Below are 27,752 nucleotides of genomic sequence, written 5' to 3'. Positions count from 1 at the left end.
TTCTTCTAGTGAGAAGAACAACTTTAATACGAGTCACATTTTAATCTTACTCTCTTAATATTTAGCACAGTGAAAAAAATTTAAAAAATTACCATTCAAAGTGGTATTAAATAGGAAATGAACTTAGTATTGATACATGGTGAGTGACTTCTTTCGGCTTTATTTTGGTCTATAAGATACAGGTATTGACTGAGATTAACAGTGTAAATGTGTGTATGTATTTATGTCATTGATGAGTATTGTAACAATCAACAAACAACAATCAGATGAGTAAATTTAATTTCATTTGTGATGTGCACGAAAATCAAGAATATTTCACATTACTGATAGCAGTTGAGTTTATATGTTGAGCAAACTGAATAGAGCCCAGTAGAGAGTGCTCCCCACCAGGTACCTGGCAAACCCCCTGACTTAAAGCTTCAGCCAAAGTAGTGGGAGCTGAATTTGAACTTGCGACTTACTCATTGCTACTAAAAGTGGACTTTCGACTGAAGCTGTTAGGCATGGAGGAACCTAATAAAACGACAGATAGGAGAGCTTGGGGTAATCCTCTTGAACAAAATGGTACGTTCAATAAAGGTAAAAATATTGAGTGGCAAACTCTCTTGTCCGAGAACTGGACGACTGAGACAGAAAGACAGGCTTGAATGTAGCTAAAGGAGTTTATGTACACACAAGCATTCAAAGTAATTAATTTTGTGATCTTTCACGAAAGACATTAAAAAGTTATCCGATTGTCTTGAGTAGTTTAATGTTTAAAGGTGTGTTTCACACATACTAGATAATCCACATCTGTATGTACTGTTTATACACCTGTAAGAATTTGAATTTGCCGATAACAGGTATAAGAAAAAAAAAACCGAGAAAACTTTCTCAGTTTTGTCATCATATGGTAATTGCAGGTCAAACTTCTGCTCTGTTCAAAGACTCTGTATGCGAAACTGTAGTTGGAATACGATGTAGAAAATTGAGAAGGTTTTCTTGTTTTTCCGTGCACATGCAGGTGTATAGCTGAGATGAGGCTCCCTGCAGAGTTGGAGACGAAAGAAGGCTGAGAAGCTTTGCAGCACAGCACAAACACGTAGATACCTTCTCTTGCAAATAGGGTCAGGCCAAAATAAGAGGCTTCAGTGCTTATGACATGAAACAGTACACCAAGTTAACTGGGAGTGAGGATGTACACTAACATCCAGAGCTGTATGAACAGTTCATAATGTTATAGTGTTATGTAGATGGTAAGGGCTCTACTGGTGCTCAAGTTAGCATGACCTACATTTGTATATGCTCACATGCTACATGAATTGTTTTGCACTTGCATTTTCATGTGTTCCAATGTTCGTATCATTCTACTATTCTTATTCATAAGTCTTACTCATGATAATAATCTGGGTCATTTTTGATTTCTTTAATGATTGTTACAGTTTTCGTCTTTTTGAAGTTGTCATTCTCGTGCCGATAGCAATAAACTGTTTCCTGGCTCTAATAGGTTGTTGTCACATTTTGGTTAAATAGGCCAATGTGGCATTAATCCACGATCATTCATCGATTTGTTCTTAATTTGATTTTAATAAAGATCTTTCTTACTTGATCCTTCAGATTAATATAACATGGTACAGTGAACAACCTAAAAATCTCGATTTGATTTTGTTGGAAAGGTAGATGTAGGATGATATTATACTGGAAAACTGCAGGTCTCGACACCAAAAGAAATATTTCATGACATTTATTTGCCTCTAAAAATGCACTTTTTATAGTCAAATTACAGGTTGTTTAAATTTCAAAATTATAGCTCTTTTCCAAAATTTGAAGCACCGGCTGCTGTGGTAATCAATAGCCGCCATCATTTCTCTGAGTGGCTTCACAGTTTTAGAATATTCTTTGCTGCTTTTTTTTTTTTTTTTGTTCTAGCATATCCAGATTTGTCGAACCATCACAGCTTGTAGGGCGCAAAGTTTATTTAAATGATAATCTGAAAATAACCACATCTGAGAAGTGGCACTAGTGTTTGCTTGGACAATAAAACTTTCTGATAAAATATTTGAACTGATCTTATTTATCTGAGCTATGGAGTGGTTATGTGTGGCATTGGTATTTCCGACATTGATGCTGAATTTGGTAGATATTGATTGGACTTGGAGATGGGAGAGCTGGTAGGTCGACGGATATTTAGCAGATATTTACTGGGGCAGTGTGTGATATTGCTGTGGGAGCCTGACATCTGGACATGCCGACTCAACCAGAATTAGTGTTGTCAGTTATTCTGTGGCAAACATGGTCAGAATTAATGCGGAACCAAATAGCCTTTCCTGTATTTGTCCAGTGAATATCGCTGTGTCCTACATCATGTCTTGTGGGCGTTGATGCTGTAGTGGCCGAATGGGTGGTCAGTTTGTGAATATGGCCTCCTGGTGTAAGGGCACAGTCTAGCCTTGTTTCCAGTCTGATTTAGATGAGATTTTGAGTTGACTTCAGCATTGTGTAAACAAAAAACATAAGGCATTCTGATTAAAAAAGCAAAGTAACTCTTGATGATTTTGAAGATCTCAATGTTTCGAGTTTAATTAAGGCATCCTCAGGAGTTTTCTCCCGAGGATGACTTCATTAAAGTCGGTATATTGAGATCGTCAAAATGAATTTCTTTGGAGTTTAATAATTTCCTTATTTATTATGCTAAACTGTTCAGTGGATCAACTGGATGTCTTTCATTAGTTCGACAGTTATTTGTTTTTTTTTGTTCTTTTCACACACACACACACATATACACGTGCTGCATAATTTTACAGATAATTCTTCGATGCTCATGACAAGACATTAAAAGAAAATATAATAAAGAATTAAGACAAAACACACAATTTTCATTATTGTCAGTAGGAATTTCATGTGTAAAAGCTCTTGATACTTTCTCTAAAATGATTTCACCGTTGTTAGAATGGTTGTTTAATTACAAGAAGAAAATCAGTACAGTATTTAAGACATGCTGGACATGAATAACCAATTTAACCTGTACAATATATACATGTATACATGTATATGCCTAATATATTCTCATGAAGAATAGCTCATGACGGTGATCACCATATAGCAAGAAAAAGCTTTAAACTTCTTATCAGTGACACAAAGAACCTGTGTCCCTGGGTTCACTTTCAGGCCTTGAGGAATTATTTTTGAATTGGTTTCCTTCTTTGTGTATTGAACAAGTGAAGCTGTAAATGTTACTGTAATTCTTCAATATTTCCACTTGTTTGCAGTGTGTTTATTCAAGCATATTCTGAAGGCATCATTCTCTGTAGATTGATACAATTATACTTTTTGTGAAGCCCTTAAGTTGGTCAGTCCAACCAATGTAGTTTTTGCCTCCAGCATCAAATTATAAATGTGCATAAATTGCAGTGAAATTTGCTCTTTCATATGTGAAAATGTAGAGGCATAAGAGTAACTACTGGGCCTATCAGAGTACATGCATATTTATATTCAAGTGTTGTTTGCGGATACCGCTTTGTGCACAAGAACTCTCTTTGGCATCTCTCCACAGTGAAGGCATCAAGTACCTAAATTTATTTAATCCTACTCTGTATAGAACTTAAATCTCAGATGCAGGGACTAAAAAGCTAGATGGCTGCGTGTATAATTGTGTGTCCTGACAGGAAGTGCCTTGGGGGGTTCTCTAGTGAAAACAATCAAATTTTAGGAGTGGCACAGTTTACGTTCATACGGATGAAGAAGCACATGTATATTGACTATGAACAGAGGCATAAAATATTCATTAAGATTTCATCTCCCAGAGCAATGGCTGCTGTAGAATCTGGGAGTCTTTAATGGCCTTGGAGGTTCTGTTTGTCACGGTATAATTGATCATGCTCCCACAATTCTGAATCACCAGACGTTGCTGGCTGCCTGCTGTGTACAATTGGTTCCAGGTTTTGTGTAATTGGCAGAGTTTTGTTGCATTTCCTCATGTCCTTGTCAAGTCCCTTTTAACAGGTGTTTTCTTTGAATGGATGAGATTTATTCTTGGATTTGAAGAGAAACCAGAGTTGTGTTTTCTTGGAAGACAGCAAGACTGTGAAGCACTTAACTGAATCCTTAATGAAAAGATAGATGCATTTTTAAAGGCCATTTTGTCATCCCTGCCTGAAATAACATCCACATTTCAAGTGAGGGTGTTGATAATGTATGCGAGTGTGATTTATTATTGCCTTCTCCATTCACAGCCTCCAATAAATCAGATGAACTTAATATGTCAGCATCAGATATTGAGATGACAAATGGCCTGTCTAATCGTCTTTCAAGCAGAAAATGCATTTCATTCACTTAGTGTTTTATAGAGTCTACAATTCCTAAAGAAACAGCCTGTGGAGAAGATTTGACATTGGAACGTGAGAGTGGGAATGGCATTCTGCTTATTGGGCAATTTCATCAGTTTAATTTGTATTAGATACTGTGCAAACAACATGTATGTAAAAGTCTATTTACTGGGCACCTGTAAAACCAATTGTGATAAATTTTCGGCACTTCATGTAGCAAGCACCAAATTTAAATGGATTATCCACTACAAGTACTTGCCTGTAGTGATTTCGTATTTTCAGCAGTTTATTGTATCAGTGGTTGAAGTTTGATGTGACATGGTGTAGAATTACAAGTTGTGGTTGTGTACTAAACCTTGGTAGTGTGTACACATGTATTTCACATAAAGTAGAAAATCATGGTGCCAAACCAAACAAGGCGATTTACAAAGTGTATAAAAGTATTACATTTATGCAAACAGGTTGATGAATTACAAGCATCAACAAATCAGTTTAACGTGTTATGTTCATCTACCTCCAGACGATGCGTTAATAAACCCAAGAACTTGAATATATCCTTTAAGAACATATTGTTGGCGTATTTCCTCACCAACTTCTACATGCCACTGAGAGTAGTTATATTACATTCTGAATTGAGAAATGTAATTAAGATCTTTTAGTTCCAGACCAGTGGGGCCTCCATGGCTCAGTCGGTTAGCTCGCTAGCGCAGTGTAATGACCCAGTCTCTCACCAATGCGGTCGCTGTGAGTTCAAGTCCAGCTCATGTTGGCTTCCTCTCCGGCTGTACGTGGGAAGGTCTTGCAGCAACCTGCGGATGGTCGTGGGTTTCCTCCGGGCTCTGCTCGGTTTCCTCCCACCATAATGCTGGCCGCCGTCGTATAAGTGAAATATTCTTGAGTACGGCGTAAAACACCAATCAAATAAATAAATAAATAAATAGTTCCAGACCATAACTATAGACTCAGTATTATTTCACTTACTTTCGGCAACCTATTGGTGGCACATGTTCTGTATTAATATGCAGTTAAAACCTCACTACTTCACGTACATTTATGTGTAGGAAATAATACATTAAATGTGTATACATGTGTATTTTGAAAGACACATAATTTTGAGGCAACACGATGTGTAGTAACGACCATCAATGTGCAAAAATATATTATGCTTTTGCATCAGTGATACATAATTTGTGTATCACTGATGCTTATTTTCTGAAGTCTTTATTTCAGGAGCAAGAAATCCATTTATACGTAAATGATTATGTCTTGAATCGCTTCAGTACAAAGTTACGGATATATTGAGCTTAAAGCCAAGGTGTTTAAAATTACACTTACTGGAGATTTCATTTTACCATTACAAGAAGTCCATTAACTAGAAGCATGCAACTTCTCTATAGCTAGTCTCCATAAGACTTTACGCTTTTCTTTGATCTCTAACACCTTATGTGACATATCTGTGCAGCCTTGTGTTTTTTTTCTATTTGAGAAACGGCTGATGCATGGTGGGAAAAAAATGTTCCGAACATTTTTGTTGTATTGAAATGCACCTTAAAAAACATTACAACAACGGGAAGTTTTATAAAAGGACAACGATGTCTGTGATAGTAATTGTTTTAGAGTTTGCTTGGAAATGTAAAAATTGTCAATGGGCTATTAACTGCTGAGCAACAATGACTAGCGAAATTGTAAGTTTTCAAATACAGAGATTTGGTTTCATGGTGTAAGCAGTTCTTGTAGCAGCAGTTTACATCAGATTTCCCATGATTCAGTTCACAATTTCCACCCAAGAGGTTGGCATATTTCTCCACCAGGTGGCGAGAGCTTCTACAGATTACATAACTTGTGTACTGTTCCGTGGAGACTAGGCATTGGGAAGTTGCAGACTTCTGCCATTACTTACAAAGATAGGGTATTTTGAGCTATGCATTTCTCTCTGTGTTTACATCTCTTTTCACAGCTTTGTTGCATAGACATGTCAGTTTTTAGTGTCCAGCTCTTTTCACAGATTGGTTTGTTCTGTCATTTCAGATAACCGCACATTTAAAGTCCTGATTGAGCATTACGATACCGCCACATCCAAGTTTGCAGTTCGTCATACAGAGGAGGAGAGAAGTGAGTGCTTATACGACAGAAAATGTGAAGAAAATTCCCATTCTCTAATTAAGAAGCAAAAAAAAAAAAACTGCTTCAGGTTGGGAGTTTCTCCTCACAAAAATAGATACATGTATATGTATCCCAAAGCTACATGTCGGCTATACATTTGTTTCAGGCCTAATCTTGCATTTTTGTGTGTTTTCTTTTTTGTATCAGCATTAGAATTCCTTATGACATTAATTAAAATCAGTGCATTGGGTGTTCCTGAAATTTTATGAAAATTGCAAAGTTTTGTTGTGAGATGGGCTTGTAATGATGACTGGTGATTTTTATTGTATGTACAGTGTGATGGTGAGGTTAAAGACACTCTTCTGTCTTAAGATTAGTTCGATAAAGTAGTGAATATAGATACAAGAAGCTGGATGTAAGGCACTATGTCTGTGAGTCGCATAACTTGAGAACCAACACCTGCAGGGTTTGTCAACATCTTGGCTTGTACCAGCAGGTGGAAATCTTTCCACAATCCCAATGTCCGTTTGACATATTTTCCTTGTTTTGTAAATAATATCTGGAAATGCCACAAAATTGTCTGTGTTCTGTCTGTCAAATAACATGTTTGCCCAGAACATTCTAAAACCTGGGTGTGAACCACAGTTTTCTTTAAGATAAATGTTAATGCTTAATGAAATGTTTTGCATATTATATGAAAAAAAGCAAAGCAAAAACTAACAACAACCATCCCACCAATGGAAAACGGAAATATGCAGTGTTGTACTATATCTGTACATGTAAAACAAGGCTTTTATTGGGCTTCATAAAGAAGCCTTTTGAACGTTTCTGATCGGGTGTTGTTCCGAAAAGAGACACCAGCTGTCAATAACTTTTAACTTGTAAGCATGGTAAATAGAAACTGTAAAGCATTGGGCATGTCAGGGGGAAATACTAGCGGTACTTTAGGCGTAAAACTAGCCCTTGTAGTTAAACTAGTATAATTTTAGTCATACATACCGAAGACCACTGCTATTGAGTAACTGTATAATTGTACATTTAAATTGTTGTGTAAAAACTGGTGAGAAAATGATCACTTTTTATTGTGCCAAAGTTGCAAAGCCTGAAATATATTTACTATGATTCTCCTCGTGGTGACTTGATGTTACAGTGTGAATTAAAGTATCAGTACAAACTGATAACATATAAATAAGATGCATTTTTTAGACAACTTTGTCCATTATAATTCTCACAACATTAACGTGGTCATTGCCTCATATATGGTTGAGAATAGTGGTTGATTTTATTGGCAGTTGTTTATTGGCTTTCCATTCTTATATTTATTAAAGAAATTAAGACGTATTTCATTGTGGGGAGAAAACACCCAGAGATAGCGACTAGTGAACCGAGTTCACCACCTGAACATCACGGAGATGTGAGTGTAACCATTGACGACACAGCGCTCTCTGACCAGAGCGAAGAGAAAGCCGCTTTGATGACCAAAGATCAGCCTCAGTCGTCTCAAGAGGTAAGTCACCTGACATATGATATTCCGACTATGAGGACCTTCTTACAAGATAATCTGTAAGACTTGCTTCCGAAATCCATAAAATGTCCATAAAATCCTTAGGAAATATAAGATAGTCGATAAAGGATACTGCATAGGCTATAAGAAATGTCTAATGTGTAGGTCTGTGAGAATCCTGTCAGCTGGGAAACAGTTGTCTGTACAAGTTATGGGGTAATTTAATGTATGCTACTTGACTGAGATCATTTGTCGATTGTGTGGGAATTAGGCTGGAGTGTAGATCGACTTCTAAGAGCCAGCTATAAACGGGAAAGGATAGTGTGTCAGTTGTAGTTTTTGTGCCAGTCAGATTTTATATTTTTATGTTATACTTATGTAAGAGTTATAGTTTTTAACTTAATGGCTTTTCATTTTCTTGGTGAAGAGTTGAAATCCAGATCATGCCAGTTTGTCTTCAAATTTGGTAAAATTCTGAAGAGGAGTAGAAGTCATGGTGTTTACAGGAGACACCAATATTACAAATGCCACATGTAATAAAGTTTGTCAGGAACTTTCAAAGGGTTGATGGTGTACTTCATGCATTCCGGTTTTCTTGCACACATGAAACTGGCTTGTGAAAAAGTCTTGAGTATGGCATTCAAACAAAAATAAATAAATAAACATGTTTCTTTATTTCTCTTAAAATCACCATGATGTGGCTGAAATATTGCCAATTGGACGTTAAACCCTGATTATTCCTTCTCTCATGTCATAATTGTAAGTGTATGCTAGATAGAGAAGTTTTCAGTTTTGTACCCAACATCTCTTAGTGCGTATGGATAAATACTGTAATTGTTTCAATCTTGCAGCCATTATATTTTATATGGAATTTAACTGTATCAACACAAAATGTTTTCATACACGGGATTTGATTTATTTATTTATTTATTTAATTGGTGTTTTACACCAAACTCAAGAATATTTCACTTATACGACGGCAGCCAGCATTATGGTGGGAGGAAACCGGGCACAGCCTGGGGGGAACCCACGACCATCCGCAGTTTGTTGGCAGACTTTCCCACACACAGCCGAAGAGGAAGCCAGAATGAGCTGGACTTGAACTCACAGCAACTGCATTGGTGAGAGACTCCTGGGTCATTACGCTGTGCTAGTGCGCTAACTGACTGAGCCACGGAAGCCCCTTTCATACATGGGAAGATCTGCCAGCAACATACAGATGATCTTGGGTTTTCCCAGGCTCTGTCTGGTTTCGTCCCAACATAGTTCAGGCTGCTGTGACGCAGTTCAAATATTCTTGAGTATGGCGTAAAACAAATTAATAGATAAACAAACAAAATCATTTGCTGGTCAGATTATCCAGGCAGTAAAGTACATATAGCAGTAATACCAAAGTCCAAAGACAATCAAGATCCATATTTGAGGGTTTTTTTTATGGCCCAAATATTGTGCAAAGGCTGAAATGCAAATAGTGCAGAAAATAGAGGTTTTGTCGTGTATGTGTGTATTTAATAAAAAATATTGCAAGGCATGAGGTTAGACAAGATCTTGAATAAGGAGTTGCAGGCAGAAGTTGTGTACAGGAGTTGTGGACAAGGTGTTGCAGGTGACTACATGACTGGTACATTTCCACAAGATTTAGTTCTTACATATCTATTAAGATATGAATAGCGTTTACTGTATGTCTGTTATGTGTTTAACTGGCAGATCATTTGATCTGTGTGATGCCACTGTGTGTTATTAATGCATTGCACGGCAGACATCCCTGATAAACCTTGGACTTTCGGTCTAATAGGCTTTCTTCTCTTAGACATTTATTCCTGGAAGAATCTGATTGGAACAAAATTGACTGAGACAGGAAATTGACATTGCTGCCAAGAGCAAAAAGAGTATCTCGGCAAGAAACTACTGCGAGACATTTGTTCTGGTGAATATTGTGCAACGAAAGCCATGTGACGGTGCCTTAGAACCGGAAATTGTCTGTTACAGTGTCTAATAGGGCGAGAATGTTAGCTGTTTGAACTGGGGTCTTGTGGAAATGTCCTGGCTGGAAAAAGGCGGAAATCAGCCTCTGTCAGTCATTAAGGGGCAGCTTGGTTCCCATGGCAACTTAGTGCTTACCTAGCTGTGAAAAAGTCAGTGGCCACAAATGGCGGTGTAAAGTGAAATAGATTGGGTAATTAGCGAGTAGCCACGCTTGGTTACAGGGTTTAGTTGAGGGAATACAGCTTGAACTGGGAGTCAGATCTGCTGACCCCATTCTCTAAGTGCTCCTCTTGATATGAGAAACATGAGTGATACTTTTTGTGCTATTATAAAGATAAGCAGAGGTCAGCCAGATGTTTGAGGACACAGTATGAGCAATGTGTGCTGCACACCTTCCCCAGATCAATAAATGACACGTGTGGTATTGAAAACTATATTCAGGTTATGTAACCTACGATCACTTCAATAAGTCAGATCTAAAGCCTACTTTCTGGAAAATATTTTGTTTCTTTGTGGTCAGTATTTTTGCTACAGACAGGGTTAACATCTCATACTTATCTAAGCTAAAGCTATTGCCAGTCATTGAGTATATTTTTGTGATTTAGATATAGCAAATTTCCAAGGGTGAATGTATGGTCTTTTGAAAAATCTTGAAACAAAGCTGTCAACCCAAATTGGACAAAAGAAGCATGAAATTCAAGGTCTGGGATCACAGGTCCTGTCAGAGTGTGGCGGGGAAACAGATTTCGTTGATTGAATCACGACTAACAATTACGCAGTCTGAATTTTCCTTGGACATGGAACTTTGCATTTTTACCATAGCAAAGGAAAACAGTCAGAACACGGGATAAAACATCATACATCAATATTTTGTTACATCCTTGTAAAAATACAAAAATAAAGTAAAGGTTCATTATATTGTCTCACTGATTTGTCATTTGACATATGTATGATTGACACTATTCATTTTGGAAAATTTGTTTTGTTTTGACAGGAAAAAAATAGTGGTGAGACGAAAGGGGATAACAATGGAACTCTGGTCCCGGTACATTCAAACCACGTAGAGGTAATGTCAGAGACCTATGATGAGAACAAGGCTGGTAACTGTAATCAAAACAGTTACTCTGGCTGTACATGGGAAGGGGTGTTAGCATCCTACAGATGGTCAGGGGTTTCCCCTGGCTCTGCCTGGTTTCCTCCTAACATAATGTTGATCGCTGTTGTTGAAGTGAAATAGTATTGAATACAGCACAAAACACAAATCCGAAAAATAAATAAATAAATCTAAATAGTTAACCCCAGTTCAGGCCAGTCATACTGATAGCATAGTTCAGTGGTTAAAATACAATGTCTGTAAAATACAATGCTCACTGTTCTTTATGCTGGAGTGAAGATCCAAAAGGAAATGTAAACCATTGCCAGCAAGAATTACATGCCTTTTCATGGCATTCAAGCAGTCTTTACACATGGTTTGCAGGTTCTGCTAGCATAAGGCTGTTGGAGGAACTTGCTATCTAGCAGCAGATGATAAACATCCAGTAGAGGCAACCCTTAAAATTTCACATAAATGATTGATTTTCTGGTTAAGTAATGTTCTGAAACTTCGAGGCCTACACATGGCTGCGAGGCCTGCACATGGCTGCGAGGCCTGCACATGGCTGCGTAAGCAACATTTATGAATGAAGATGCTTTGTAGCGCATAAGCAACAGTGTAGGATTGCAGACCTTGTGTATATGTACCGTACTATATAATGTAAGCTATAACCCTGGACATGCATTATGCAAATTTTGTAAATTTTAAGCCCTCATTAGTATGAAGGTTTTGGTAAACCTCATAATTGTCAACTCATCGTACGCGGGAAGGACTGTGGATTGTCATCTTAAGTTTATAGGACAACTGCATGTTTTTATCTCACCAGTTTTCAGAATTACAGCTGTTTATATTTTTATAAAGGTATGTCTTTTATTTATTTATTTGATTGATGTTTAGCACGCATGAATTTTTCACTGAGTATATTTTGACAGTTTTATGAGCAAACAAAGCCAAAGTGCCAGGGACCGGAATCACGTAGCGATCTTAAACTTTTAGTCATTAAATTTGGTATGTTTCTTTCCGTTGGTTTAGCTGAAATTTGTTGTGCAATAACATACCCAAAATTTCCATGGTCAAGCAATATCTTGACCTTGTTCCATTAGAAATAACAATTTTAAGGTGATTTAAAATTTTGACGTAACTCTTAAGATCGCTTCGTGATCCAGGGACCATGGGTGAGCCACAACCTTTTCTTAGTCACCTGACAAAACATATTCAAAAAGCCAGAGCGGAATTCTGGCTGGAAGAGAAATAGGTGTTATTGCAGCTTAAAAACTTTTTATGGGTTCAGTTTTTATGTCTTTGGTCATGAATTTTACTCCTGCACATTTACAGCTCATTTAATTATTTTGTTGTAACTTGACTTGTAACTTGTTGTTTCAGTCTCCGGAGGCCAATGGTGTTTCACCAGCGGCGTTGTTAGGCCGCAGACATAGCAGCGGATTCTATGCTACAAGTGAACTGTCCCTAGATCAGATAGGCATCTCGAAAGGTAGATTATCTCCCCTTTCCATGGAATGCTTGAGAGATTAATAGAAAAATGTGTGCCATTTTTACTTTTGAGTTAATTTAGCATGAATGAGTTGTTTTTAGAAGTGAATGTTTTGATTTTTGAAAGGTATGATCGTATTGTGAAATGGATTGTGCTGAACACTGTAGAGTGAACAGTTTGTTTAGCATGATGGCCTGCAGATATGATGAAATTTTGGGTTGTGAGTGATGCAAATAAATCTTCACACTGGTTGGATATATATATTTGATCTTATTCACTTTCTATCATTGATTACTTTTTTTGCTGCATTATGTGATTAACTTATAATCTGGTTTATGGGACATCAGCTTGTAATGCTCAATAGAAACTCTACATTATTCAATACTTTTAAACTCTTTTTAACAAGTAACATCTGAATTTCTTATATTAACAATGAAGTATTTGTTATATCTGTCATTGCTTGCATGTACAAATGTGGTTCCTTCCCCAGCAGTGATTGGATATCAAGTTATTATTTGTTAATATTTTATTATTTGTCCCTCTTGTTCTGTTGAGCTTGGTAGTTTATTTGTTACACATATAATTAGTAGTTTTCATACCCCCGAGAACACCATTGTCATAGTATAGTTACAGTTATTCCCAGATGTGCCTTAGTTTATGATTATGACCAGTAGAGCTTCAGTCGTATGTCACATCTAGCCACCTCGTCACTGTTCCACATCTCCATCTCCATCTAGCCACCTTGTCACAGTTCCACATCTCCATCTAGGCACCTCGTCACAGTTTCACATCTCCATCTAGCCACCTCGTCACAGTTCCACATCTCCATCTAGGCACCTCATCACAATTCAACATCTCCATCTAGCCACCTCGTCACAGTTCCACATCTCCATCTAGGCACCTTGTCACAGTTCCACATCTCCATCTAGGCACCTTGTCACAGTTCCACATCTCCATCTAGGCACCTCATCACAATTCAACATCTCCATCTAGCCACCTCGTCACAGTTCCACATCTCCATCTAGCCACCTTGTCACAGTTCCACTCACTATTACAGATAGTTCTATTTGCACAATTGCATCCATGACAACACTGTGGTATCAACAGCCATGGTGTAGCTGAGACATGCAGTCATGCAGAAAGTGTTCCTGTTTTCAGAAGTTGAACTGTGTGTGGTGATGTTTATATGTTGAGTTATTGATAACCACGTAACCAACAGGAAAAACTGACAAATTTTGTGACTTATTATAGCCGATTTAGCAATGATTCCTTATATCTAATGATCATTTTTGGCCCCAGCATGCACCAGGTCTATAATTTTTTTTTTTTACAAGTGATATTTCATTGAATTTTTTTTTAGTTTAGTGGCGAACATATGTGCATCTTAATATATATATATACATGTATAGGCTACTGTATTGTTTGCATTATCTACAAACAACTTAATACATGCATAAATGTTTGTCCAGCTATACATTGTTCAGAATCCTTTCATCATATTCAAAAACATAAGCATTGTCCTTATACTATATTATTCCAATACATATTGTCTATAGACTTACACTGACATTTGTCCATTTACTTACACTGACATTTGTCCATATACTTACACTGACATTTGTTTATATACTTACACTAACATTTGTCCATATACTTACACTAACATTTGTCCATATACTTACACTGACATTTGTCCATATACATACACTAACATTTGTCCATATACTTACACTGACATTTGTTTGTATACGTACACTAACATTTGTCCATATACTTACACTGACATTTGTCCATATACTTACACTGACATTTGTCCATATACATACACTAACATTTGTCCATATACTTACACTGATATTTGTCCATATACTTACACTGTCATTTGTCCATATACATACACTGACATTTGTCTATATACCTACACTGACATCATCCACCGTACCTATTTACAGATAAGCCATGTTAACTATATGCAAAGTTAACTAGCACCTGGCTTTAGTGATGTAAAAAAAAATCATTGAAAAAGTAGTTTACAGTTTGACCAGAATTTGTTAATTTTTTTCATGGTCTCCTCTTTGAAACAATATTTATCTGTGTTTTTCATACATTTGTTTCTTTTCCATCTGTAAGTTTATACCATGTAATTAGCCATGATTTGCATGATTTTTGTTGGAAACACATTTTATGGGCTTTTGCCACTTGGAGAAAAGACAACACTAGACCAAGTATCCCACAGGAAGTTTACATTGCACAACCCTATATTTGTAACGTTGCACAACCCTATATTTGTGACGTTGCACAACCCTTGTATTGCAGTTTGAAGCAATCAAAACCACACACATACGTTTCCACTTAGGTTACCCGAACACTGTTTTGTCTTTTAACCATATATGCCTGGGAGACAAGTGACACATCATGCTTCTGGTTGATCTAACATGGTGCGCTTCATGTTGATTTAACATGGCGCGCTTCCGGTTGATCTAACATGGCGCACTTCTGGTTGATCTAACATGGTGCGCTTCCTCTTGATTTAACATGGCGCACTTCTGGTTGATCTAACATGGTGCGCTTCCGGCTGATCTAAGATGGCACGCTTCCGGCTGATCTAAGATGGCACGCTTCCGGCTGATCTAAGGCACATTCCATGGCCTTATAAGAAATCCTGGATAAAAGTTTATTTATAGAGTTACCAAGTGTGTCAGAAAAAAAATGTCTGTGACCGTTTAGGTCAGTTTCCACTCTAAATGGCTTTTTTTAAACATAATATCTTAAAAACATTCTTGAAAATCTTATTTACTTTCCGGGAGGCGGTAGATCCAAGGTGTCCTGGGTCCGGTCACACCTAAGACCTTAAAAGAGGAAGTTTTAACTTCCATGAAGCAGCACTAGTTAAAAGAGTGGTGGAAATCTCTCCTGCAACAAGGAGGCATATTACATACACCCTAAGGATTCCTTCGTCATCATATGACTGAAAAATTGTTAAGAATTTAAGGACTGACTGACTGACTCACTCACTCACTCACTCACTTTTTACTTTCTGAAGTAATTTTCCCCATCATAACTATATTTTATCACAGAACTGTCAGGACTCTCTTTTTTTTTTTTGCAACACTAGTGATGTTGATACTTGTTGTCTAAAATCTTTTAACAAAATAAAATACTTTCAGCTGGTTGCTCAAACTTGGTTGAAATTGTGCTGCCGCAGAGTCAAAATTTTAACCATTTGATGCACACATTTAGCAGTTTAGTTTGAATTACAATTTTCCGCGGAAGTCTGAAATCATCATGTGAAACGGGTCCCTGGTACATATGCATGTAGGCCTGATTTGAGCATGCAGGTGCGTTCATTGGGTGACCTGCAGGCAGTGTCATATACCTGTATCTGGCATCATGGTGTGAAATTAGTAAAGCAGATTGTGACATATATATTTGCTGTTGTGAACAGTTTGTGATGGTTCGCAGTTTGATATCTCAGATATGTCGCTAGTCCCTTTGTTAGGACATCAGCTGTGATTTTGCTCAAAGCTTTTGTTTTGTTGTTGAAGGACCAAAAAGCTTTTACCTGAACAGCTTTTCAGAATTGAATTTCTCAGCTGAAAATCTCTGTATTGTTGCGAATGACCCATCTTTACAGTTAGCTTTTGTTGTAAAAGTAGTGCTACTGATCCATTTACATGAGTGAATCTGTAATCAAACATTAATTATTAGCAGAATTAGACAGGTTAGCTTCATATTTATTTCCTAAGCTTTTTATTTGACTGCCCGACACGACGTCCATATCATTTTGAGGCATATCTTTTTTGGACAGTTGCATGTGGTGGTTTTCAAACTAATATTGTCATGTGATAGTTAGTTTTATATGCTTTATGGTTTTTCATAAGACCAGTTAAGTGAGAAACACAGACAGGCTTCATAAAAAGGGCTGCAGGCCTGAGGTTGGGTCCAAGGCAAACTCCTGGTGGGGTTTCTAGGGGGTACAAGCCCTGGGAGAAAGTAGTTTTGCATATTTTTAATTGTAGTTTGGAAGCTTTTTGTTGGCAAGTTCATGTATATTTTGCAAAAAAACCCCTGAGGCTCACATCAAAAACATGAGAATTGACAACTTTGTTACTGGCTGTTTGTCGATTTTATATCTTAGTTCAGGACACAACAGCTTTGTCAGAATCAGATGTAGTTCACCTTATTAGCATTTCCAGAGGTACCAATTTCTCTGAAGTATCCAATCACTGCAAGGGAGGAGTAATCTGCTTATGATGTATATATACATGTATTTGTATGTGGCCTGATTACCACAGGGCTGTGTGCTCCTACGTCTGCTTCTAACACTGCACCGTCATGCTCCGAGCCATGCTCCGTCAATCACAACATGGCTGTGCGTGGTGCTGACGACACTGCCAAGGTTGCTGTAGAGCCTAACCACTCCGTCAGTGCAGAGCTCGAGCATACTGCCGCGGTCACTGTAGTAAAGACTACCAAGTCACTGCCAAGTTCTGCTACACAATGCACCACCAATGCTACATTAGATCATGGAATAGTGCTGGGGAAACATGGCACTACTGTTGCAGTGGGAAGTCCGAAAAGCACGCCAGTTTGTAACGGAAATACATCTCCGCCAAAAGGTTTATGTGATTTGGTTTTTTTCTTTGTGTTTTCACCTTGAGAAATGGTTTTACCTTGCTGTGGCCAGGAATTCGAAGATGGGTTTTCCATATGCAGCTGCTTCTGGGAAGATGAAAATGTGGTGGCAGTGTCTGTGTGTATTTATCAGTCTGTCATGAGGTGATCGCGAAACTCTTAAAGAGCACAGTTTTAAAGCCACATGGTTTACAGAATAAAATTACATGTAGCTCATGTAGATAGTACAGTTTATATATCACAAAATTGGAACTCAGATATAAATGTCTCCTCTGAATGCATTATCCCCTCTTTGGTTACCATGGAAAACCCTCTTTGATTCAGTTTAACATTGCATGATTATTTCTTTGGTCCTGTTTTTTTTTTTTTTTTTTTTGTATTGTTCAATTCGTCATTCTTGCATGATAATTTCTTTGCTTTTCTGTGCAAGCTTGCATTGTAGTTGGTTGCTTTGAGAGTTAGTTCCCCTTGCTGAAAAAGAAAAACGCCATGCTGCAGTAGCTTATCTCCCCTGAACTATATGTTGAGCCTATTGAGTACTAGCTTGTAGAGTCTGGTGGTGTTTAGTACGCATTCACAATACCAGATGTAGAGTATTACATTTATGTGCATTTATGGGATAATTTTTTCTGTGTGATAACCGCATGAAATGTCTTGTTGGTATATGATGAAGTTCAAAAATAAATGTTTATATAAATAAATAAAAAAATAAATACATGTAAAATTTACAACTATTCCTTAACCACTCAGTAATACTGCTCAGTTCTTGTCAGATTATCCCGCGATCCTTAAGCTAACCTGTATGTTAAATATTGGCATGCTGTAGCATGTGTGAGTGAGTGAGTGAGAGTGATTGTGTGGAGAGTATGACGGTACATGTAATACCAAGGTAGCTGTACCTATTACAACACTGGTTAGATCAGCCGTCTGCCAAACACTCATCTGACAGTCAGCAGAATAGATATATCTTTCTTGTAGTGTGTTTTTATGTGTTGATTTTTATTTGTATATCTGCATCTACCAAATTACCTCCCTTATGGTCACTTGCAGTTAAAACGGCATAAGGTTCAAGACCAACCTTCAATTCACACATGTGCTTCTTTGCATGTGTCCAGAAAATAAGATGAGAAAAAAAAAAAGTGAATTTAATGGACGCGTTGTCTCAAATGATTTGGTTTTGGAAACTGATTTGGAAAGCCCAGAATATAGACTGTATGTGCGTTTAAAATAGATAGTCTACATAGAAACTGTAATGAAACACAGTGGAAAACTTGGGTAAATTCTGTTGAATGTGAAACGTCTAACTGATGTGAATAACATCGCCTTTACTGATGATTTCTTCACATTTCTACAATGGAGAGTCTGGATATGTTTTAGTCCTGTGAGGTGGCGCCAGTGTGAAGCAGGACCTCGTGTCATTGTTACTTCAGGAATGGATTGTAGTGTAACATCTACACTGTTACAGTGTATCAGTTTCTATTGTAATGTGGCCATCATGATGAGCTGTTAAAGGAACATTTGATATCAATAAAATGATAGTGCTGTTGCTGGGTCTTTGACAGGCCCTCATTTGACAGGCCCTCATTCTCAGTGGCTGATGTCATGAATGTTCTACATTCTGTTGTATAGCAATTAGTGGTTACATCACAACATGAGCTTCAGACTGCATTGGTCGATAAGGTGCCACTTCCATGTTGTGCATCAAAAATTGCAAAGCTTCTGTCGTGTGATAAGGGAGGTAATTCAGTAGAAGCATATTCATGTCTTTAATATAAATGTACTTCCATTCCCGTAATTTTTGAAATTTATTACCATTTTCAATTTAAGTAAAGAAAAGCATTTTAGTTTGTATTGTGTATGAAAAAATACTTCATTGGACACAAATACAGGTATTGTTTTTCAGCGTGATCACTTTAATAGAAAAGAAAATTGTTAGTTGACAAGAAAAAATTTGGTTTGAGAATATTCCAAACATACATAATAAGATGCAAAATTGACACAAAGGTCAGGAATAAATTTCGCCTTAAGAGAAATCAGTTACATGTATATCTACTGGAACAAGCTTACTCTATTCACAGTTTCTTAAGATTTTTCACTTTCTTGCTTTGATGTATTATCTGGGTTATTCCCTGTTCAGTTTTTAAATCAGACTTTCTGGTGTGTTTTAATTCCACATTAACACTTGTATGTAAACCTGTGCTTAAGGTTTGATATTAAGTACAATTTAAACACTATCTGTTTTTTTTTTTTTTACATTTTCTCTTATCAGCATGTAAAATTATTAAAGGAAAAGGACAGCAATGGTCGAACAATTCATTTTCTGCTTCTCAGAATTTGTTTTGTGAATATTGATGTTAGCTTTGGGCCACACTGAGCTTTCAGAGATGATTGTCAGGCTATAATTAAGTGCATGTTGTCACAGTTACGAAAGAAAGAGCAGAACACCATCAATGCCCACCACTTCCTGTTTGGAGCACTAGATACTTAATTCTGTCCCGATTGGCCTATATTTACAGGGCCACTCATCATGTCGAACTGAGAAGATGTTGTGGTGGTCCAGTAACATCAAATGTCTCAATAAAGCTTCAGAAAAGTGAAAACTTAATAGATAGCATGTTGGAAAGTTGTAATCACTGACCTGCTTTAGGCTGTACTGTATCTATTACTGGATGCTTCCTGTTTTTTGGTTCAGAGAGTAGAAAGGACAAGGTATCTATGTCTTTCAAACACCATGATGGATTATTTATGCAGTACCAAAGAAATAACAGTAGCAGTACAACATACTACCTGGCCTTGACATTTTAATCATTTTAACTGTGGAGATGACTTCATTGGCTTTAAAGTAGCTGCATTTTGTTAACAGATGAAATTTTTGCAATAGTTTTGAATGCGCCATATTTACAGTTGGTATGATGAAGAAGACTGCAAGCTCTCCTTATTACACTGTAGTCGCTTATATCTGGGACTGTTTTCTGGCCTATAACAGAATACACTGTGTCATAACACTGTCTCTGAGTTTGTGTACTAGAATGCCTTTTATATTAACACTTTCTCTGTGTGATGTACCTGTGGTTCAAATTTCTGTGATTTTCATACCGGAATGAACTCTGTTGTGCAACTGTATGTGTGTTATCAAGTTTAAAACACTGCATGGTACCACTTATTCTGAGAACTATCTACAGGAATACATGGTAACCGTTTCTTTGAGTTTTGTACCAGATTACACTGCATGGTAACCGTTTCTGTGAATTTTGTACCAGATTACACTGCATGGTAACCGTTTCTGTGAGTTTCGTACCAGATTACACTGCATGGTAACAGTTTCTGTGAGTTTTGTAGCAGAAAACACTGCACGGTAACATTTCCATTGAGTAGGCATAAAGACATACTGCCTGATATCACTATCTGTGCATCATGCACAAAGATGCACTGCATATACATGTAGTATTTGAGTTGTGCACAACGGCATACTGCATACAGCAGTGTACTGCTTGATATTTGTGGGTTTAACGTTGTCCCCAAGCACACTGATTTCTAACATAATTGAGTTGGCCTTTCTCAGTGTTTTATACATCTAGTACCGTACATCACAAGCGGGGACGTAAGGAACAATTCATAAATTGGCCCCTTTTTCTGTATATTATTGACAATTTTTTGTTTTCAGTATGTTAGAAAAGGATTTGTGTTTGCTCCTGTTTTTTTTTTTTTCATACATTTGCTGCACAGTTAGTTCTTAACTGATATGGAATATTGCCTTTCGCTTTAATATTTTGTTGTTGTTGTTGCAGATGAGTCTGACGACACAGGAATTACCCTAAATGAGAAGTGGAAGAAGATTCGCATGCTGCGTGAACAAAACGATATCCAGCTCATCAAGTGTATCCAAGAAGACATTAAGAATGATGAGTACTTTTACAACCCTCCGATCAACTTCTGCACACTGAACTTCATCAACCCGGAGACAGAGGACCACTTCTGTCGTCACTATAAGGAAGCGTTTCAGGTGACGAAAACAGTGGCCTCACCGAGGTTCCAGACTCTCATTGAAATGACCGTCTCCTTAATCGTCTACATCCTGGTTGCTGTTTGTTGTTTCATGATGTTTGGATTGCAGACTGCCTGGGTTGTTGTTTTTGTGACATCTATGGTGATTGAGATCGTCGTCTTCATTCAGTGGTTCTCGCGTTGTAAAGGATTGGGTGACATGATGTCTAACTGGTGGGTGCGTAACCTCACCGGGGCTATCCTGGGGTGTTTGCCTGCAGTGGCTGTGTACGCGAACTTCTCCTGCGGACTCATCACAAGCGGGGTTGGAGTAGAGCGATTCTATTGTTACTGCCTTGTTGTCTCCCTTGTTCATTTCTGTAACTTTACAATGCTAAGCTCTTGGCTCAAGTCCTTTTTGGCAGCATTGACGGGCATAGTTTTGGTGGTCTTGTTAAGTGTGCAGCTCTGCCCAGAGACTTACAATATGGTCGTCAACAACACATCGATCAGTGCGAATCTCTCCCTCAGTGAGCAGCCTCTGTTTGGTGGTCATCATCGCCTCCGTTTTGAGATCATCATCGATGTAGCACTTCTCTTGCTTCTCATCTGGTTCCTGAACCGGGAGTCAGAATTCAGCCACCGCCTGAGTTACCACGTCGACTATCAGGCTGCCCGAGATAAGGAGCAGATGCAGGAGAATCGAGACCAGGCAGACTGGCTGCTGCACAACATCATCCCACCCCACGTGGCGGAACACGTCAAGAAGATGCCCAAGTATTCCAAGAACCACAAGGATGTCGGGGTCATATTTGCAACTATTGTAAATTTCAATGAGTTTTATGATGAGTCGTACGAAGGTGGTCGTGAGTACCTCAGAGTCCTGAACGAATTGGTCAGCGACTATGAGGACTTGTTGGACAAGCCTGAGTTCAAGGATGTGGAAAAAATTAAAACTATAATGAGCTCCTTCATGGCTGCATCTGGGTTAAACGAACAGAGTCGGGCACAAAACAAGCACGAGCACGCCCACCTGGTCGCCCTCATGGACTTCTCAAATGAGATGCTCAATGTGGTGAAGCGCTTCAATGAAAGTATCTTTAATTTTGAGTTTGTGTTGAATGTTGGATTTAATTACGGGGACGTAACTGCTGGTGTCATTGGCACTACCAAGCTGCTCTATGACATCTGGGGGGACACCGTGAACATTGCTAGCCGTATGTACTCCACAGGAGTGCCTAATAGGATCCAGGTGCCCGAGACCACAGCGAACCTGCTGGGGGATGTGTTCGAGTTTGAGTATCGCGGTGATATTTTTGTGAAAGGTAAAGGTGACATGAGGACATACCTTATGGTGCAGAAGAAGCCTGGCATGCACTGGGATTAGTTTCCATGGAGTTGTCCACCCTCGGGATGTTTTCACTGGCAGTGTCCTCCAGGGGATGTCTATTGTTATGTATACACGCTGTATCTATGTATACAGGGATGTGTAAATGTGCTGTCCGTCGCATTCTTCTCTGGTGAATTTTATTTTTGTCCATTTGCTCAATTTAACTTGCATACAATACATGATGTGGAGTGAGAACTATCAGCAGAGTTCACCGTTCTCGCCTTACTCCTTCTGTGGTGATCATCTTGTATAGCCTCATCCTGATCCCCTTCACTCCCCACTGGCTGCTTGAGTGTGTGCTGTAGTCATCTTGAGTGGAGAGTTCTCTGATCTCAAGGGAGATAACTGTGTAGCATTCAGGACATTGGCGACTACCCTAATGATTTATAGTATTCATGATATTGTTATTGCACAGTCATGCCCCGATGACACAGTTTGCTATTCTCATAGTATGAATGATGTGTGGATTAAAACCTCCATAACTGTGCTAATATATGATGCTGTGAATTGCACTTGCCAACCTGTTGGTTGCTAAGCAGAGCATGGGTTGCTGTGTTGTACACCTGTATTTTAATGTACATATGTGACACAACACGTGCTACTTTGGTACATAGACAGTTACCTGTGTTGACAAGATTAGACAAGAAACACAGGTAAAAGTGTGTATAACGTCTGTATATGTCACTTCCGCACATTCATGTACATGTAGGGCGTACAACATTTGGTCAGTTTGTACAGCACCTGCATATCTACCTACCGGTATACATGTACATACAGCAAATTACCTAAAGTTTCGCATGTCAGTTACTGTTGTTTACTTTCGCATGATCTGAGCAGGTGGCAAGATGACAGAAGAGAAGGATTAGCCCCCAGCTTGTTTCATTACCCTGCATGCAGCTCTGGTTGCTAATCCTCGCCACATGGGGTGTGCAGGTCTCCCGCCTCATAGGCCTACATGTACATCTCTAAATATACCCATATTTATTAAGACAGATGATGTCAACCCTTTAAATTCCAAACACTGTCTGAAAGCATGACCACGCCAAACAAGGGATGTTCATGCTCAATGTACACTACAGACGAAACGACTGTTAGACCTATGTGGAAATCACCTCACACCGTTATCTGATGAACGGTTCTCTACCGAGAGCCGCCATTACGGAGCGAATATATGTACAAATACATTTATCTAAAAATGAATTTCATGGAGAAATATCTGTCATCATCTTCTCATGTCCATTTAATTCCTATTTAGTATGCCAGTCAAAATGCACATTTTGTTTCTTGACAGTTGGAACTGTCTTCCTATTGCAGGAGACTTCCTCTCCCTGCATTTTTATATGTTGAACCTCCATTAAACACAGAAAACATATTCCGTGCAAGGTTTCTGAAAACTACCACCATTAACTTTTACCGCTTTACGGTAGCACTGTGTGTGAATCCAGCATATCGGGAGACAGGATTTGTCTGAGTTCTTATCACATAAGGAGGTCGCACACTGTCAGTGGCTTCATAAACAAAATGTTTTACAATTTCCTGTATACAGTTTTGCACAGTGATTTACCAGTGACAGATTATTGTTTTGCCTGTCCCCAGCAAAAATCATGTTAGTTCTGTTATTGTCAGTGCATGGCTTGTATCTACATGTAGATAAAACCAATGTGTATGACTAAAATTTCATCTGAGGGGGCTTGATTAAGAATTATGTAAATTAAGTATTCATGTTTACGAAATATGGGCGGAAGTCTTTCAAATTACACAAGAATAAACAAGAAATGCTTACCTGCAGCTGTGCACATGCACGGGTGTAGGTGTCACGTTGATCGCAATTTGACATCTTCATCTCGTCTGCAGGTAGACCTACTTTGAAAGTACATTGTTTGGGTGTGCTAAATTCTTATACAGCTTTGTATACTAAGAGCCCTGCAGTTTAGAAACGGACATTTGACATGACACTCCGCATGCGTAAAGGTACTGGGTGGTCACGCTAAATCTCAACATCCCAAATCCCAAATTCCCATTCATCACAAAATAATGATAATAAAACAGTGAACCTGTTGCGAAATTCATGTACTAAATTCATTATGATTAAAACTGAGGACAAGATGGACTGTGGGTGATAGGAGCATAGCCTAACTGCTCAGTGAAGCGTGAACTTATTACATTCTTGAACCCTCATTATAATCCCCTGACTGCCCCTGATGCTCTCCTGTGTCGCTCAGTCAGTAACAACCACAAACAACACAGTGAATCTTGGGATACCCTTTCTGAGTCCCAGGGTGAAACTTTAGGTCATTTACCGTGTGTATATATACATGTAGACTACAAATAATTATTTTGATATCCAGGAGACTGAGATGCATCTTTTGTACAGGAACTGTGTAGTGATAAATGTACTGTTGTCCGCTGTCAAGTAGTTCTGTAGGGCGTGTAACAACTCTCTGATTCTTGACCATGATTTACATGTAAATGGTGATAATCTTGTTCACCCATGTAGCAGTGATTGGTAATACTTGCATTGTACCTGTAGGACCAGTAGAAAGCAAATCTAGATTATATGCATGGTATTCAGTGGCAGGACTGAGGGTGGATTAAGGGTGTAAAAGAGATTCTTGTATTTGTTAACACTAAGAGTTATCTCCCTTCAAATACTGAATGCTGTGCTCAGGATTTGTATAGATGTATAGAAATATCTTAATTATACCCGATTTAGACACCCTTAAACTTTCCCTCCATTCGTTTTTGACTGAAGTTCCATATCAGAAATACTATTTTTTTTGCCTTGTTTTATGACCTACTCAAAAATATTTCACGGACATGTATATGCCAGCATCCAGCATTTTGGTTGGTGGAAATGTGCAGAGCCCGGGGAAAATCCATGACCATCAGCAGGTTGTTGAATAATACACTGAGCAACAGTTCACGCAATGCATGATGGTAGAATTTCTTACTGGAAAACATTCAGCTTTTGTAACAATTTTGATTTGCTGATAATGAAATGCACGTAAACAAATGAAGACAGATTATTAGAATTTAGTTATCATGGACTGTCGTGTGTATACTTTTGAATTATGATCTATTATTCAGAGAAAACCCTTTTTTGAATTATTGCCATTTTTAATCTCAATCATGCATCCATTCTCTTCAATAAGTAAAGCAAAACCAGAATTAAGGTGAAACAATTTCAGTGATTTAAGAACCTGAGTTGCTCATACGAATAGAAAGTTAGAAAGTTGGATCAAGGCTCTACATTGCTCTGCCAGTACATCATGTATATGGAGCTGAAGAAGTAGTTCTCTAAAACGTACCTTTTTTAAGTTCTCTTAAGGTAACTGATTCAAGATCCATCTAAATTCTTTGCTAGACAGTAAGCATTGCAACCGCTGTAGTTTTTGCTTAGACTGTTGGGAGAAAATTATGGGTCAAAATGGTCAGCATATGTTTATGTTGGTTTCAGGGCCATTAATCCTGTATCCTCTGAATGTATATTATAGCTATCAAAACTGTACAGTGGATTTCAATTAATAATCATTGTGCAGATCTGCATACCAAAGATACACTGTAAGGTGTGTAGGATTGATTTTCACTCATTTTACGTTACTTTGATACAAATCTGTGTCTGTAAGGAGCAGAACTCCCAACATTAGTGCTTCCCTGTACATCAATTCAGAAGGCTTGAATTATTTTACTGCAAACCTGTACAATAGTTGCATGAGAGTGAAGGTATTGACTTATGGCTGCCACGAGATGTATGGCTGCTATGGGATACATGTCCAGTATGGCTGCTATGGGAAACATGTCCAGTATGGCTGCTATGGGATACATGTCCAATATGGCTGCTATGGGATACATGTCATGTATGGCTGCTATGGGATACATGTCCAATATGGCTGCTATGGGATACCTGTCCAGTATGGCTGCTATGGGATACATGTCCAGTATGGCTACTATGGGATACCTGTCCAGTATGGCTGCTATGGGATACCTGTCCAGTATGGCTGCTATGGGATACCTGTCCAGTATGGCTGCTATGGGATACATGTCCAGTATGGCTGCTATGGGATACCTGTCCAGTATGGCTGCTATGGGATACATGTCCAATATGGCTGCTATGGGATACCTGTCCAGTATGGCTGCTATGGGATACCTGTCCAGTATGGCTGCTATGGGATACATGTCCAGTATGGCTGCTATGGGATACATGTCCAGTATGGCTGCTATGGGATACATGTCCAATATGGCTGCTATGGGATACATGTCCAGTATGGCTGCTATGGGATACATGTCCAGTATGGCTGCTATGGGATACATGTCCAATATGGCTGCTATGGGATACATGTCCAGTATGGCTACTATGGGATACATGTCCAGTATGGCTGCTATGGGATACATGTCCAATATGGCTGCTATGGGATACATGTCCAGTATGGCTGCTATGGGATACATGTCCAGTATGGCTGCTATGGGATACATGTCCAATATGGCTGCTATGGGATACATGTCCAATATGGCTGCTATGGGATACATGTCCAGTATGGCTGCTATGGGATACATGTCCAATATGGCTGCTATGGGATACATGTCCAATATGGCTGCTATGAGATATGTGCATATATAGACTGTCCAAAAAGTAAAGAAACCCTAAATATCATTTGACTTGAAATTTTTTATCGCTGTACATTTTGGTGCACTTTTATCTGCATGGGAGAAAACCTGGTGTTGCATATATTCTTCACTAAGGCTTTTGCGGGCCTTTGTGTGAACATTGGTTGCATGTTGACTCGTAAAAATACTCGTAAAGTATCTGAGCAATGCATATCTGTCTCTCTGCTTGCCTGAATTATATGTATGCTTCCACTACTAGTATTACTGATATGCCTATGAGATCTAAAATCACAGAATTGCTTGTCTGAGTGGGAATATGTCATGACTAAAATTAGATTTGAAGTCAGAGCAATCCAAGTGTGTCTGCCTAACTTTATATTCCATGACAATTCTGTATGTACAATTTAGTTTCTGCTAGATCTGAGTGATTGTTTTATAGCATTATATTTTAGTGAATTTTACCATAATTTTAACCCCAAACCTCAAACTGTTTGTTGTTTAATACATGGATATGAGTTATGAATCTCATGGCATATTCATTTTTTCCTTTTTAGCCATGCTTGGTCACTTCTTAATAAAGCTAGCAGAGTTTTTACAACAGAATAGGATTCTGTAAATTATGAAAATTACTAAACTCAAAGGAGAAAAACCCCAAT

General features: G+C 38.3%; 1 protein-coding gene across 1 annotated transcript in view; it reads left to right on the top strand.

Annotated features, from left to right (window-relative positions):
• LOC135472736 (adenylate cyclase type 9-like) overlaps positions 1–26,436 on the top strand; it is a 48,072-nt gene extending 21,636 nt beyond the window's left edge. The window contains exons 2-6 of the mRNA XM_064752393.1: positions 6,333–6,416; positions 7,736–7,914; positions 10,892–10,963; positions 12,374–12,482; positions 20,906–26,436. Of these exons, the coding sequence (XP_064608463.1) occupies positions 6,333–6,416; positions 7,736–7,914; positions 10,892–10,963; positions 12,374–12,482; positions 20,906–22,488 (2,027 nt within the window). The 3' untranslated portion in view covers positions 22,489–26,436. The remainder of the gene's footprint in view (positions 1–6,332; positions 6,417–7,735; positions 7,915–10,891; positions 10,964–12,373; positions 12,483–20,905) is intronic.
• The last annotated feature ends 1,316 nt before the right edge of the window (positions 26,437–27,752 follow it).

This window comes from Liolophura sinensis, chromosome 8, assembly GCF_032854445.1.
Source record: "Liolophura sinensis isolate JHLJ2023 chromosome 8, CUHK_Ljap_v2, whole genome shotgun sequence".
Lineage (NCBI taxonomy): Eukaryota > Metazoa > Mollusca > Polyplacophora > Chitonida > Chitonidae > Liolophura > Liolophura sinensis.
This window is presented reverse-complemented; position numbering and strand designations above follow the sequence as displayed.